Source organism: Oreochromis aureus, linkage group 1 (genome assembly GCF_013358895.1).
Source record: "Oreochromis aureus strain Israel breed Guangdong linkage group 1, ZZ_aureus, whole genome shotgun sequence".
Classification (NCBI taxonomy): Eukaryota; Metazoa; Chordata; class Actinopteri; order Cichliformes; family Cichlidae; genus Oreochromis; species Oreochromis aureus.
In genome coordinates, this window is record NC_052942.1 from 36,038,425 (window position 1) to 36,055,601 (window position 17,177).

General features: G+C 39.4%; 1 protein-coding gene across 1 annotated transcript in view; it reads right to left on the reverse strand.

Annotated features, from left to right (window-relative positions):
- Positions 1 to 17,177, reverse strand: part of itfg1 (integrin alpha FG-GAP repeat containing 1) — a 145,533-nt gene that overhangs the window by 16,877 nt on the left and 111,479 nt on the right. Inside the window, exon 15 of the mRNA XM_031746505.2 lies at positions 2,067 to 2,191. Coding sequence (XP_031602365.1) covers positions 2,067 to 2,191 — 125 coding nt within the window. The remainder of the gene's footprint in view (positions 1 to 2,066; positions 2,192 to 17,177) is intronic.

The following is a 17,177-nucleotide window of genomic DNA, read 5'->3' on the forward strand; positions in this document are numbered from 1 at the left end:
AGGACAGAAATAAAGATTGAAACAAAACAAAAATGAGAGACAAGCAGATCAAGAGAGCTGGCAAACAGAAAGAGCGAAATAAGCCGACTGTGCAGGGTGGCGTAACGGTCAGATTTCTAAACCTTCGCCTCTCTTCTCATTACAGGTAGATTCGATGGAGTTACTCCACTCCCCAGTCCCCCTGGGTACCCAAAAAAAAAAAAAAACTACTCTGCATAATAGACCACATCTTTAGGCATTCATTAATTCACACTGTAAAAGGGACGAGAGAGGAGGAAAAATGAGGGAAAAAGGATTGCATTCCTTTGCATGGGAAAAAGGAGGGTGTGGAAAGAGGACAATAACGCAGTTTGTTTGTGATGAGTGTTCCTGGTGCCCTACGCTGTCTGAGTAGCGGACTGAGCCATCTGCAATTCTAATCAGCTGCTCGACGAAGACCTTGGTACCACACAGGAGGGAAAAGGGGCCCTGTCGTGCCTAATATTCAGAGTGACAGTGCTACATTAGAGAGAGAAAAAGAGAGACGGAGATGTAGGAGGAGAGAGCTGAACTGAAGAGAGATGAGATTAGAGGTAGTGAAGAGTAGAAATATGGACAAAGAATAGATAAAAACCATAAAATAAAACCAATTATTTATCATATTACTATATTGATCTGTTGCCGTATGACAGGAATCACATATGCGGTTGATTCAGAGAGTCATTCATAAACAGTCACTTAGCTGGTTGTTAAGCAAAGATGCGTTGGAGTAGTAAAAAGGGAAGCCATTAGTATTTCTCTTTCAGTGGGAAGCTCGCTACACCTTTATTAATTCCTCTGTTGATGTCATCAATCATCCCATACATTAAAAAGGAGCTGTGTAATCTAGCTTCCGTAAAGCATCAATCTGTGTCACATAATTCTCTCAACCTTCATTTATTTTTTAGTCATTAAATGGGCAGGGAAATCAGATTTTCTTTCACCTAGATTCTACTGCGCAATCACGCCTCTAGTGAGATGTGGGTGGCAAAATATGCTTTTTCAAGTCAAATCATTGTTTATGACACCGGAGAAAATATTGTCCTCATTAAGCAGGAGAAGCAGAGGTAAATAAAATGTGAAAATCCCTACAAAAATAAAACTGCTGGCCTGTGTTTAGGTGAATTATACATAAATCAACCCAAAGACTTCCAGTAAAATTTGGAGAGAAAAAAAAGTAGTAACTGTGAAGATTGTGAAGATGTCATTGTTTTTTTTCTGAAGCTAAGACACATGATAATTCATTTTTATTAATCTTTCAAGCATAAAAGCTATAAAATGTACAGACTAACGTCTCCCTTTCTATATTTATGAACTAACGTCAACAGCAAGCAAACAGTTATTTGCCAAATGACATAAACACAAGGTATAAAATATTTCCTTGCATAAACTACTGCTTTAATTAAGGAAAAATCTCAACCGAGCATTAAATGCCTTTGCAAGATTAGGGAGATACTGTAGTCTCTGTTTACCTCACTTTCTAATTTGATAAGAAAGTATGTGGAGGGAAATCCCTCTACTGAATCTTCACAAAACACCTTTCAAACTAATCTCACAATCCCTGGAAGAAATGTGCTACATCAAGCCCATCATGAAAAATGCTGGAGCAGTTGGAGAAAAACAACTCTTTTGCTCTCCGCTTATGACTTACAAAAAGTGCTTCAATTGCTCCCTCCATTAATTCATCCATCATTTGATATTTTCTTGGAAGATTTTCTTGTTTTTAAAACCACGATCCCGAGGCTTATTACAGAGACATTCAATGTCTTAGTCAGGCATGCCGTACACTGTTAAATTCAGGACATGTTAAGCCGCTCAGAAATGACTTAATCTGGCATTTGACTACAAGTGTTGTATTTTAAATCACTTTGCACCTGGGGCTGTAAAAGGCTCATTTTGATTTTTAAATTTTTTTTGCACAACTTTCCTTCCTTTTTGCTATTTGCTGTGACATAAGCAGCTCTGTAAAGGAATCTTCCTCAGACATTCTGTGAGACCATGAACCCTGCAGGAGAAGTACTGGCAGTTTCTCGGTAAAATTTCCTCACCGTCTCTCCAGGCTGCCGGGGGATGCCGACGAAAAGGTGATCCAGGAAGTTGGCGCTGCGTCCGAGTCCCAGTACAGTGTAGGGCAGCTGGAGGGAGAAATAAGCTGACTGGCTTAGCTGACCAGCTACAGGAGGGAAGACACAGAAAAGACAAGTTTGCCATGAATGAGATATTCTTTTCAGCAAACACTAAAACCAAGTCAGAATATACATTAAAAATTTGCATGTATTGCCCTTGAATGTACAAACAAGCATGTGCGGTCTCCAGATGCTGAATCATTATGACTCTACTGCCACCAACATTTTTGCATTAATTGATTCTTTGGAAAGCACTCAAGAGGATGAAATTTGGTACACTTGCCAGTACAATTTTATACTTCTGGCTGGTCAAGTTTGAAATTTATCATGAAAATACTTGGGAAAAAAAAAGCTATATCACAATTCAGTAATCTATGAGAGCCAACAATTTGCAAAAAGAGTGCAGCAAAAAGTCTTTAAAGAGCTTTATTATAAGCAACTAAAAGCAGTGTGGACTGAAAATATAACCAGAAATGAGTGAAGATTCTTGATACAAAGGAATCTTGTGTTGAGCTTTGGAATTCATGTACTTTAGAGGTTACTTTCAAACACGCCATCCATCTTAATATTGCCAGACCACAAGCCCCTCCCTTTCAGTGACACTGCCCAATGTTAGCAGCATCCCTAAAAAGGACACTGCACCTTGAAATACCACAAAAACTGTGCAGGAATGACAAGAGGCAAGACAAAAGGTGTTGACTCGGCCTCCAAACTCCCTAAATTTAAGCATACAAGTACCAGAAGAAGCCTGATCAACCCGCAAAACCAAAAGGTTCCATTGCCACCAACATCTCGGTGCCTGACAATGTAGGAAACCTCAAAACGATTCTGTATCCAGGATCATTACAAGGTGTTGGTCTGGGATGGGTGGGAATGAGACGCAGAAGGAATTGTAATATCTGAAGTCAAGTCAAATTTGTTTTTCGTACATTTAGAAACAACAAAGTGCTGTACAATCCAAGAACCATATAAAGAACATTAAATCAATGACTTAGACTTCATCACTGGGCTCATATAATGTAAAACCATGTGCTCCAACCAAACCTATCCTGACCACGACTGTTGATGATAACATTAATATGTACGAGTAACCATAATAAGAGGAATGAGAAGGAAATACACAACCAGAGCGACTGAGCCAGAGGGACTGCAGCATGAGACCTTGTGTTCTGACATGAAGCAGCGTCATAAAAGATACAAATCAGAGAGAGACACCTGAGGCCAGTGCAACACCTCTCTCTGTCTCTTCACCCAACCTCCCTCCTGTAATCTCTCCCCACTCACTTAATATTCTCATCCAATCCTCACTATTTTGTTTCCTCCTTTCTGCTCATCTCTCCATTCCCCTCTCTTGATACATCACTCTGATTTGGCCTTTTGCTTCCCCTTTCTCTCTCTCTCTCTCTCCCCTTCAGCTGCTGTATCTCGCCCACGCCACCCAACTCTGCCAAGTGCAGCCGACATAAATCAACCTCTATGTGGTAAACAAAGAGAGGGAAGGGGAGAGAGAGAAAGATGGAAGAAGAGAGAGAGAAAGCCTTGAGGCAGCCAGTGATCAGAACTAATGTGGATGGACTGCGTATTGCAGGCCAAGAGAAGCACAACAGCTATGCTTCTCTCTTTATTTTCTTTAATCTATGCCCAACCTCAGTTTGTCCGGTTCATTTTGGCCACCTGCAGTAAGGTCCTGTCAGCCCACCTGACTGCAGCTAAATATTTCTCTTCTTAAAAGCTGTTCCTTGCTGCACAAATAAAGCTGGCTTTTTACCTCAGGAACACTGCAGGGGTACAAATTGACCAGCCAGTGGGTGAAAGTATCTAGTAGCTACTATATGGTGTTAGTCCAATGAAAGCCTGTCCTTGATCCTCTAATGTCCACTCTGTGGCTCCAGTCAGTATGGAAGCTCAATGAACACCATTGACTTTTGCCATCTTCAACCAAAGAAAGCTTTTCAGCCGTGTCTATTTATCCCTCAATTTATGTTATTGGTCTAGGTATTTTATTTTCACAGCTTTTTAGCACCAGGATGCGGTTTTCTGAAGAGGCAGCGTAATTGCCTTAATCACACACTGCACATGGAGAGAGACAGATGATGGATGATCAGAAATATTGGCTGTTTCCAGGAGAAGCTGGACACTTACCTGAAGTACAAAGACACAGCTTTTATGAGACATTGAAGCTGAATCCTGGGGTGTCTGACATTTACTGAGGTGTGTGCCCATGTGCGTGCATTTGTATGTGTGTTGGGGGAATTCACCAGATCAGTAGTCTGGAAAGCTGTGTACTTCTGCAATAAAATTTGATTTATAAATGCTTTTTACACATAGTAACATCATCACACCAGGGATAATAATGTTTTTCAATGGGTCATTCAGTTGACCACTTGATCCAGCCTGAAATAGCTCAAAAACCATCAAACAGACTTGCAAAAATTGACTATAATTTACTACATACTGTAAGACGATGGATCCTGACTATGTTGGCAATTCTGAGACTTCTCATCCTACCCCAGCTGGTTAAATTTACATGTGCATTACATTAAAAACATGTGGACAAACACAAAATCCAAGTTTACGAAAAGTAGCTTTTCTGTCAACTACAAAGAAAAATAATTTAGGACAGTTGAGGATGTAAAAGGAGAAATAAATAGCAACGACACTTATAGCAACCCCAAATCCTGATTGATTTTCTTCTTTTTTTTCTTAAAAAAGGAAAAACAAGCAGAATGATGGTGTTTCAAGATAGAGTACCTTTGTTGATATCTACAGAAACTGGGGCAACAAAAACCTCAACAACAACAGAAACAGCATCTCTGAGTAAGAATCAGAATGATTTGAATTAAAAAAATAAATAAAAATTCTTGTCAATTGCTACTTTGTACACGCACATAAATGTGTGAGAACAAAACTGTTAAATGTGGGACAAGGGTGTGAGGATAACACAGTGGGCAGATTAACCAAGTAAACCTAATGGAGTTTTTGCTGCTTAACTTGACAGGTTGAAACTCTTTTTAACCACTTTTGTCTTTAATCTAAACAATTAAATAGCCTTTAGGGTTATTTTATTTTTTTTATAGTTGACAACCAATAATTTATTGGTAGACTAATTTTTCTCTGTTCTCTATCCTGCAGTTGTACAAAAAAAAAAAAAAAAAAATCACTTCATTGCTTCACACTGAACCCTGTCCATGGTGCTGAACAAAAGGGGATTTTTGAGGGGATTGAACCTTTAGGCCAGGTTTGGTTTGATGGTTTTGACAGAAGGCTTCTCCTCGTTTGTGGGCAAGAGGTGGATAGCTTGCAGCCCGCCACTCAGCAGGGTAGAGTGTGTGTGTGTGTGTGTGTGTGTGTGTGTGTGTGTGTGTGTGTGTGTGTGTGTGTGTGTGTGTGTGTGTGTGTGTGTGTGTGTGTGTGTGTGTGTGTGTGTGTGATGGAGGATCAAGCAGGGTTACATTGCAGGCAGGGAGCCTGGCTTAACGTCTGCTGAGTGCTGTGCGAGTGCGTTTCTGAGTAGACTGGCTAACAAACACGGCCACGGCTGGAGCAAAGCCATTTCACAACACGGGGAGGCTGGCAAAGGGTATTATGCAGAGCAGTGTATCGGAGTGTCTGCATTTTGTGTGCGCTTGTGCGTATGCGAGCAAGCGCATTTCTGTCCTATCTTCCAATAGCAGAGCCAGCGGAGGTCTTGGCAGGGGATTCCACCCTGCACACATGACTGACAGCGTACAATCCATCTCTTAGAAGACAAAGCGGATTCAAAGTAGCACAAGCAGTCACCCTTGGTGTGTGTGCATTTGTGTGTACATTGTGCAGACTTCTCATTTTCTCAAGTTTTAAACACAGACACACTTGTGGGCAGCATGATGTGCTTGGATTCAACAAGTTACTGCTCCAAAGCCAAACACATCGACAAGTAAACACTCAAGACCACATGCCCACGAAAGAAAGTACACAGATATCCACAGGTTCCAACCAATTTGTGCCAAAAGAAAAAAGAAAGAAAAACATACTAGGATGACAAGATAAAGGTACTCTTCATTGAGGTATTTCATTTAATTTGACTGATTATATATATAAGGAATATACTATATAAATAAATAATAATAAAATTAAAAAAAAAAAAAAAAAAAAAAGGAATGTACTATATATATGTATAGTATAAAAAAGCCCTAGGAATCCTGCCTCGAGTGCTTGGAACTGAACTTGATCATCCACCTTGTTACTCCAAACATGGACTGGGAGAATACAAAACAAGATGATGTCTTTTTATTATTTTGTGTTTATATTATTTTGAGACAAAGGAAAATAAAATGAAAGATTTGGAAATGCCAGCAATTGCATAACTACTAAAGTAAACTGAGATGAGTGCTGAACTGAAATGTTTTTAAATACATCTGGGCTATAAATAAGACTTTCCAAAAGAATAATTGAAGAGATAACAGGTTTAAAGCCCAAATAACCATAGATTCACTATGTATATATAATACCACATGAGACGTGGTATTATACAACTGACACCAATGGTTAAGGCAGACGGCTGCCCCTCCCTGAGCCAGGTTCTGTCACAGTTTCTTCCAGTTAAAGAGGAGATTTTCCTTGCCACTGTTACTAAATGTTTGTTCAAAGCAAGTTGTTTGATTGTTGGCATTTTCCCTGTATTATTATAGGGTCTTCACCTTATAATATAAAGCGCCTTGAGGTGGCTGCTGTTGTGATTTGATACTATACAAGTAAAACTGAATTGAATCGAATGTTTGCAGAACTTCTTGCAAGAACACAAGGGTTGCATGAAAATCCTTTGTAGTCATTGACTGAAATGAAGAACCCATGGACATCACCAAATTCTTTGTTTCCGCCCTTGGGATGCTCATCCAGGCCTTTGCTACAGCTGTCATCATGTCCTGCTTGTTTCTACATTCAGTATTGATTTTAATAACTAAAAACATGCTGTATCAGGTTCAAATCAGGTGACTGACATGGTCACTGAAGTGCTGTTTGATCAGTTATACAGCATTTTGCTGAATATGAGCATACAGTATAGTACTAAACACTTCAGAACTCATTCTGCTACTTCTCCCAACAGTCACATGATCAGTAAACACCTCTGGCCCATGTACCGCTGGCAAAGAGAGATATGGCATGCTTTGGATCATATGCCGTTCCTTTCCTTCTACCTACTTTTATCTCTCTAATCTTGGTTTCTTCTTTCTAAACTGTGCAAAATGTTTTCTGAAAGTCTAATCCTGCCTTCCTGTTCTTGAGTATAACCAGTAGTTTGCACCTAAACCTTCTGTACTTTCTTTCATAAAGACTTCTCCTGATTATAGAGCTTGACAGGCCTCGCCTGGCCATAAAACCACTTGTCAATTCATTTTGAACCTCTGAAAATGCACAAGTTTTGTAAAACCTGTTGAATTAAAGCTGAAAGTGAGCACTTCAATCTCATCTTGGTAGTTTAATTTAAAATCCACTGTAGCGGTGTACAAAAATTGTCTTTGTCCAACAAATTATGGAAATTATGTAACCATATCTGGGGAGAGTATTTTTCACTCTTCTAAAATCATCATTATTAGTGCAGCACTTTTATGTTATTTTATGTTTTATGTTTTCATTCTTGAATGAGCACCCTCCTGTGCAAAGTCTAACTGTGGTAACTGCGATAGTCTTTCATTCTGTTTTGACTCACTGCCAGTTTACTTTTGGCATATGATACACAACTGAGTGTATTCTTTGACACCTGTATGCTAGTCACACTACCTGAGCTAACACTGTAGGCTGAAACTAATTCAGAACACTGCAAATGAAATGACTTCGATGTACCTGAGTGGAATCTCATTTTACTTTATGCTAATTGCATTTTACTCTACTGTGGGTTGGAGAGTAAGTGCTTTTCTTAGTTTATAAAATGTATTTCACTTCCTCTCACACCATCATACCTTGTTTTCCTCACAACAGAATGCAAGCTAGGACCTTGATAAGGCTTTTGGGATACAAGCCCGCCCCCATGATATTTAAGCAGACAAATTTTAACTCCTTGTGGGCATGAGAAAGCAAAAAAAAAAAAAAAAGAAAAGAAAAAAGAGTGAGACAAAGATGAGAGAGAAAGTCGGACAGAGAGAGGACATGGATGCCTCTGAGGGAGCTTCAACACGTTTGTGTGTGTCCATCTGCCGAGATCTTATGACACATCCTGTCTCCGGGTTCTACCACCTCTGGCCAGGCACATGCAGAATAACAATGTGATGTCTGTCAGTCTGAAACTGAGTCAAATTTGTGTACGGGCACAAGATGGCAATAAGTGATGCAAAAAATCAAGAATAAATAAGGAATCTGAACATCAAACGTGTAAAACACAACTGTTAAAAGCAACAGCACACCATCTGCAAATCCTTCCATAGGAAAATGAAAAATGCACCAATATCATGATCCCAGTAAATTCATACAGGAAAGAAATATGGTCATAAACATAATTGGCTTGCAGTGCCGACACACTTACACACACACACACTCCCTCTCTCTCTCACTCCCCGGGGCTTCAAAAACGAAACATTTTTTTGAGAACTTCCTGGTGCCCGTCGCTATAGAAACCATTTGCTCCCCTGATGGCGATAAAAGGAGCAAATTGCCGAGATGTAGGGTGGAGCCATAAGGGACAGAAGCGCACACGCACACACACACACACACACACACACAGAGTACGCTTGGCCTGAAGAGCCCCCTTCAGAGCCCTACAATGGTGTCAAGATCTGAACATTGATTTGCGTCTTACCACATGTGTGTATGTGTGTGTGGTGAGACTGAAAAAAAGCAATGGGCTCTATAGTTGTTCTGTCTTTATCGCCATCTAGATTTGCTCTCAAATGCTACAGCAATAAAACATGTTGACATCTGCATCCAGATGATGAATGAAATGGAAGCATGGTTGCATGTGTGAAGCAACAGACCTAAAGACAGTGCGCATCACTCTTGCTTGATGCCTTTACTAAAAAATACAAAGTGTAGCTCCACGACATGTAAAATTTCTTAAATTTTATGTATTCACTTCAGTTTTCCCACCCATGTCAGCTGTAGAAAGAAATGAAATAAAGCTACAAAACACCTGAAGAAAATGTGATTCAAATGAGAAGAAAAATATTCAGCCTGAATCAAAAATAAACTCAATTTTTTTAAGTTAAGAAGCCTGAAAACATTTAAGAGTTGGGAGTTTTACTGATGAACCAAAAGAGCATACAGTTATGAATAATGTTCTTGGATGGATGACCTCATTATTATACATTCTCTCAAAATGGAAGCATTCATCAATACTCTTATTATGAGAAACTTTGGAAACCAGACCAAGATGAATTAAGTCAATAGTACTACCCAGCAAAACAAGTGAGTAGTCAGTGTGCTGTGTCTGGAATGATAAATGTGCACTTCAAGACTGGCAGAAGGAGGAGAAACTTGAGAGTTGGCAAAAAGTTTTGTCAGCCAGTGCTGAGTGCATTTAAAAATACAGGTCTGCTTCTCAGGATTAACAAACTTCCATCATGTGGGGAAAAAGTTTAACGTCGTCATTAAGTTATGGTACATGTCAACATTAGATACTTAAATGGAGTTTTGTAATAATCAATGCAGATGATTGGCAGGTGTGTTCAAATGATCGCAATCACCCTCAACTGCACACTTAAGAAAAATATTTTAACTGCTTGCATAGTGGCTTGCTTTCTCTGATGTTATGAAAATGATCCAGTGAGATCTGATTTTGAAATCATTAGAATAGAGAAATAAACCACGCAGTTGTGAACAAGTCTCAACTTAGATCAATGTCAACATTTCTCACATTGCACTGGACACCGTTGATTTGAAGACAGCAGCCAAAACCTCAACTTTACGCAGATCTTCTAGAAATGCACCATTTGGGATATCGCAGGGCTGTAGGCAGAGTCCGAAAAACAGTTGTGTTTTGGGGGTGAGGGATTTTAAGTTCTTGGCACACAGAAAAGAAATGAGATACAGACTTTTACATTTGACCTAACAACAATGTATAGTTTGGATAACAGAGGTGATTTCTTCACATTAATATACATAATACATTTTAAGAACATTTTGTACAGCATTAAATACATGTCTATAATATGAAATTCTTCCTGTACCAGGTTACTGTTTGGAACAGTTCTTACACTACAACAGGTTAAAATACTGCTCTGTTTGCAGAATAATATTCTGCCAGCAGTTCACACGCATGCTACTTGGTGCAGTGCTGTAGGTCTGTTTATAGATATTATTGCTGATGATGCAAGACACAGTGGACTCTAAATAACAAATCTGAATTGAATTAAATGTGCACTTGTCTCCATGGATAAGTTCTTAAGCTGATAATTTTTTAAATCCATTTATATTTAGCCATTGCCTTTTCTATTATGACAGAAAACATAAGTCTTTGCAATTTTCTGTACCACTGCACAAATCTTTGCTGACGCATGATATTGGCAAAAACAACTGACACCAGAGCCTCTATGATGGAGTACCTAAGTGGAGCTTTGAGGTAAATGATAAGGCTAGTATGGCAGGTAAAATGTTTATCATGTTCCCACCCATCTCAGTTTAGTCTACTAATATTTATTAACTCCCACTAAACACAAAGAATATGATGGTTTTATTAGCTGTACAGGCATTTACCTCAGCAGGAAGTTACATTTTTGATCCAATGAGGACACGTTTACAATCATTACAGTCATATTGCTTAAACCATATCATTGCTTTAGGTAGGTTACTTTCTTCAGCCAACAAACAAACTGAGAAAATCTCAAAAACACTGAAGGACACACCGTAGCTTCCTGAGATTAGTTTTACTCTCTGTGAAAAAGTTCATGATCCATTACGATGCATACTATATGAGCACTTGCTTCACGGAAACCAAAGGATGTTTAGCAACACACAGGACAACAGACAGGTAGGCAATAGAAGCATATTATAAGTTAAACAGTCTTGACAATATATGGTACCCATAAACTAGCTGCAGAAAAGAGAGATTAATGGGTGAGAAGAGAAAAGAAGCAAAGGGAGATAGGTGAAGGAGTGAAAAACATAGACGAGAAAAAAACATGCTAAGTCTGATCAATAGTAATTCACCATATCTCGGTGTTGGGCTACCTCTCTTCTTTTCTTCCTTTCACACCAATATTTCCTTCTCCTCTCTCCCTCTCTCATCTTCGGTTCTGATCTCTCTCCACTTGCATCTCTTATCTTTGTCTTTTGTTCCACCCTCATTTTCACTCCTATCCTTTTCTCTCTGCGGCTCCACTCTACGCTTTCAGCTCTGTCCTCTGCACCCTCTCATTTTCTCCCTTTTTAACCCTTTTCATTTCTCTCATCCACCTACTCTCCTATCTTTCTCCCAGTATTATGAATTCTCACTGTGTGTTTAAAGACTATCCTCAATATACCGTGCAATAAATTTTCGGAGAAAAGGGTTGCGCTCACTATTGACCTGACGAGGTCTCTGAGAACAGGGGTACACTTTGACCATAGATCAGTATGACGTCAAGTGAAATGGGCTGGCTTTTAGGATTCTGCTTGAGGAATCAGAGTGATGCAGCAAAAAGCAACGTAACTGGTTCCAATTGGGCAGGTCAACACAAGACAGCACTCACACAATTTCCTCTCTGAGGTCTCTTCTTAGTTTTTTTGGATTTTTTTTTTTAACAAACATTTAAAAGGTTAAGATCAATATGTTTTTGGATGAGTTGCTGCAGGTGAACATGTGTTTCTAAAGGTTAAGTATGTAAGTGTGTGTGTGTGTGTGTGTGTGTGTGTGTGTGTGTGTAATTGCTAATCCTGTGGACTCATTAGCCTAATTGGACAGTCTACCGAGAGCTCCACATTGATGTGGGCCTGCTACGATTCTTCTCCCTATGAGCACTCCTTCCTTACGCTTTCTTTGCCTTTCCTGTTACTTTGCTCTCAAATGTCCCTTTCTTTCTTTGTCCATGGTGAACATAAAGGAAATAGTCTTTGACATTATAGACACAACTGCACTGTCTGGACAATGTGAAGAACTCTTGAGCTTTCCTTATTCCCTGTAAGCATAATAACATTATTCTTTCTACTTCAATTTCCAGCTTGGTGGCACTAAAGGCCAAAATATGTCTGGCAGAAACAACCTAATGTAATGAAGGGTTATGGGCATGGACAATAGCTAGTTTTCCATCAAATTTTATTTATGAGAGTGATGGTATTTTCTTTGTTTATTTCCCAAAATAACAAAAATCTTTCAAGCTCCCAAGATAATTTGGATTAGAGTGTAAGCACTGTTTTATCTCACTGTAATCAGCTGAGAAATTCACGAGTGGCTTTCAAGACATTGACAAGCTGTTTAAAAAAATAACGTCCTCCACAACGTCCCAGAGAAAGTGCAGACTCCTGATTGCTGTTGTGATACTATGGCCATTAAACCCTTAATTTAAATTATAAACTAATAAATTTGCTTGACCACAGAAGAGACAAAAGAAATTATACTTGCAGAGTGGTTTACTACCATCAAAGCAGCTGATGCGCCCGTTTACCGAAAACACACAGTACATACCAAATTCAATTTTGAAGTATAAGAGTGGCAAAATAAACCAAAAACAAACACAAAAAAAGAATAGTTTGTTTTGTGTGCTGCAGCCTGCAGTTGCTTGCAGCCGATGGCGTGGAGATCAGTATTAAGTAAATGATGTTATCCCAAGGCCCGTTTACACCCGCACCCACAGATTTTTTCCCTTTTCTCATTGCTGGGATGCATTCATGCTGAAGTTGTCAATAACGTTGTTGTTGTGGAACCTCAGCATCTAGCTGAGGGCTCTGGCTAGTGCTACAGAACACGAGCAAAGTGATTTTTATAATTGGTAGGTAACTTAAAATGTTTTAAACAGCTTAACAAATCACCAGACACAAACTGTGCAGTTTGGATCACAGTAAAGGCAGATGGGCTGTTAGGTAGAAAAAAATGTTCATTTTCGATAGATTCATCAGAGATGTCGAAGTAAAGGTAAGGACTGCTCAATGAAATTCAGTCAACTATCAATTTAAAGCTTGTGTACGGTTCCAAATTATGCTAGATTTTTTCATCAGTTATTGGATCTATACATGGTGTTGTGCCGAAGACATATTTTTCATAAAACAATTCAAATATAGTAATAATAAATGATTCAAGGTTATATGAAAATACTACGCAGTTTAGTATAGTTCATTGAAGACTAAATTGGTTAGTCTACTGTAATGTTATGAAGTTGACAGTGGTGCACTATGCTGCCCTGGTGCAGAGCAGGCTGTGGTGTTCATGCTCACTGTTAGGTCACATCAAGAGTTCCAGACATAAATTTAAACTGATCAGTGTGCTTCTGTTGCTGCAGTCAATGAAATCCATAAAAAAAGCAGTAAACCTCAGAGCAGCAGCACCAGGAGCAGGTGAACTGATCCCAGCTTGTATGTAAAGACAACAAATTTACTGGAGCTCACAATGAAAATGTTTACATGTGTTCTAAACATGTTTTTCTGACACTGCAGTTTTGATCACGCTTATAGAGGCACATTATATTCAAACACTGTCCCCTGATTGTCTAAAGTTGGGACCCTGAGAGGAACACAATGCAGTGTCCAGAGTGGAGGAGAAAAAGGATTAAAAAGGTTGTTAATGAATAACTTCAACTATTCATCTCCACCCCCTCGCTCTCTCTGTGTCTCAGCAGGAGTTAGTTGATAATGAGGTGTGGTGTTGTCAGAATCACAGCCCATGCTCATCTATCCAACCTGCTTAGTAAGGGGCATGGCGCACCACTGTCTGGTACGATGTACACACAAGGTCACAATGAGACAGATGTTAGGGTATGCACGCATGCACATGCTGCTACCCACACAGAATACATATAGAAATACAGTATGCACACACTGCAGAATGTATAAAAGATAAATACATGAACACATACTTATTATACTGCAGTGCAGTGTTGCCGTTGACCTTATCAGATAAGAGGGTGATATGATCATTATATCGTTTTTGAGTATATATGATGTTCCCCTCAGCTGTGGTATAGGGAAGTTAAATTCATTTTAAGTCATACTTCACATACAGTATAGCCCAGTTTGATTTCAAGTTGGCTGGACCAATTAATCCAGTGAAACCACTGAATAATCGATAAAGAAAAAAAAACTGTATGATTACATTTTTGAAAATGTTCACATAAAACGAATCAACCTGACACCCTGAAATCTCTTTGGAAAAATAAGTGCAATTTCAACAACTGCACTTAAAAACTGCTTTTCCTGATTCAGTCAGTTTATTGTTATTGGAAAGAGGAACTATTTTTGTAACTTACAAGAACAAATCCACATGACATCTTTCTTCATTGTGTTAAGTTTAAAGCTGATAATGATTTAGACCTCTGTCATGGAAGAAATTAACAGCTTGAAAATCACATCTACTGATGTGGTCCATTCAAAGCTACTTGCAAAACAATGCTGTCTGATGCAAAATACTATGAAAAGTCCAAAAATAATTCTTTCCTTCTGTGCCATTTTCATATCACACAAAGCAATCCCATGTGCTTGATTGAACTTGCCATATACATCTACCATCCCTGCTTTTACTCCTCTCCCATCTTCATCCAAACTGCCTGCTTCTCTGATTAGATCTTAGCATTTCTTTCCTATAAGTAACTGCTTCCCCTCTTTCTGTCCTTTTATTCCTTTTTCCTATTTTCTACTGGAATTTCAATTCTCTATTGAGCCTCCTCAGTCCTCTCTCCATGTCTTAGCATTTTATAATCTCTCCTTTCCTCTCTGCTCTCTTTCCCTTTCAGGAGGGTGAAGGGTAAGTGAAGATCGTTGGGCCCCGGTGGAGAGCCCCAGACATCGTGGGTGTGTGTATGCGTGTGTGTTTGTGTGCACCCCATCATTGCTCATCTCTGGCAGCCTCGCTGGCTGTTCCCCGAGCTACAAGCTACAGAATAAATACACTTTAAATCACCACACACATACACACACACACACACACACACACACACACACACACACACACACACACACACACACACACACACACACACACACACACACACACACACACACACACACACACACACACACACACACTCACTCACTCACTCACTCACTCACACTCACACACACACGCACGCACGCCTGCTCCCTGGCAGCACTTTGCTGCTGTTAAATGAGGGGTCTGGGGAGTTGTGCCGGCAAAGCCTTTGGCTACTTGTGCTCTCCTCCTCCTCTCTCTCTGTGCACTCCAAGCTAACACACACTGAAAGAATAAGCTGGAGTTTTGATGGACAGGATATAATACTGCCAGGATATTCTAAATACATGGGAGTCTGCTTTATGAACATCCCAAACCAGGAACACTATCTGGGGATCCAGAGACTTCTTACTGACAAAGATGTACTGGCTGAGTGAACAAAATGTCACCATGTTCTTATGAACTAGAAGGACCATATGGACCAACATGAAAGCAAGGAGCTATTCATTATGATTATTTTGTTCTGTATGTGTCTTATTTAGAATTTTTGGCTTTAAAAAACAAGAAATACAGATGACTTGCAGCAAAACTTCCTAAGGGGTGGGGTGGGGATGGGAGGGGTCACAGGAGATTCACAGTTACACGGTATGAGTACTCACTAAGAGGTTAGATCCTGCTGCATTTCTCTTTGTATAAGTGCTGAGAAGCATTTTCACATTTATCTGACGAAAATTGCTTTTGCTTTCTGATGATTTTCTTCCCCAGTTCCACATCAGCCATAAAAGAGTTTGGGTTTATTACCATATCTGTAGCATGAATTATGATCAACTACACTTACTGTATGCATCATCCCTTGCACTAGAATAAGAATCTATAAAGACTCAACAGTATTTAAAAATAGCTTAATCTTAAATTGGAAGCGGTAAACACTTGATAGTCTTTGTTCTCTCACACTGAAGTCCAGATTAAATCACTAAATGTGTTTCACAACTACCCTCCCTATGTATCATTATTGCTGCATGATCTTTGATCTTTTAAATTAATAAGGTGAATGTTACTTCTTCAGACCTATAGGAGTTACAAAACATTTTTTTGTCACAAACAATTCCTGAGGAAGATATCTGGCTCTTTGATTGCTAAATGTGCCACTATGTCCATCTAGTCTCTAACTATTTGTGTCTAGTGATTGGTGCTGAAAAGAACTCATACAGTGGGTTTGCCTCAGCTGCCTGCTGCAGCTGAAAATGACTTACTGAAAGTGGTGTGAGAAAATCAAAACAGGACAGTTGTTGCAGTGAGCTTAGGCTATGAAGCTCTTTGATAATTCTCCCTTTGGTTCATTACTACAATCTGGGCAACTAGTCACTTCGCAACACGACACATTAAGTGAAACACGACAAAGTGCCTAAATCATCCCTTGCAAGCTAAGTTTTGCTGGATTTCTAGGTTTGGTGGGAAGAACACAGAACCTTGACCAGGACCACACTCAAACCTTGGGGTTTTATATTAATACTCACAGGTTTTCAATTGGAACAGAGATAAATGTAATGTTTGAGTGTCCACACGTCACAGCTTGTATATGAGAAAAGCCTTTAAAGAATCAGAAGTAGTAAGTAAAGGCCACATTACTTTATTACATCAGTTTCACCATTTTCCCACTGTCTGTATTCTTGGTCATATTCATGTTAAGCAGTTGCACAGAGTGTTTTAATGCTGTTTGCTAAACGTAATATAAAAACGTAACCACATATACATTTCTAAAATCGTTGCACAATCTAAGCTTAGTGTGCATCCACATTAAGTGGGAGTCTGTATCACGCTCTTCTCTGCATCTTCTCTGCAGTGGGTATGAGAGCAGGTGGTGCCCCTCTCTCCCCCACACTGCTCCATCTTCACTATTGCTCTCTATGCCCATTTAACTGCATATTTTAAAGCAGTGGAATGCATGGGGAGGGAATGGAACAGCTAAATACAGCAGAGTTCCTGTGAATATTTGTCCACTCTGTGTTTTGGGGCTGGGACAGAGAGCA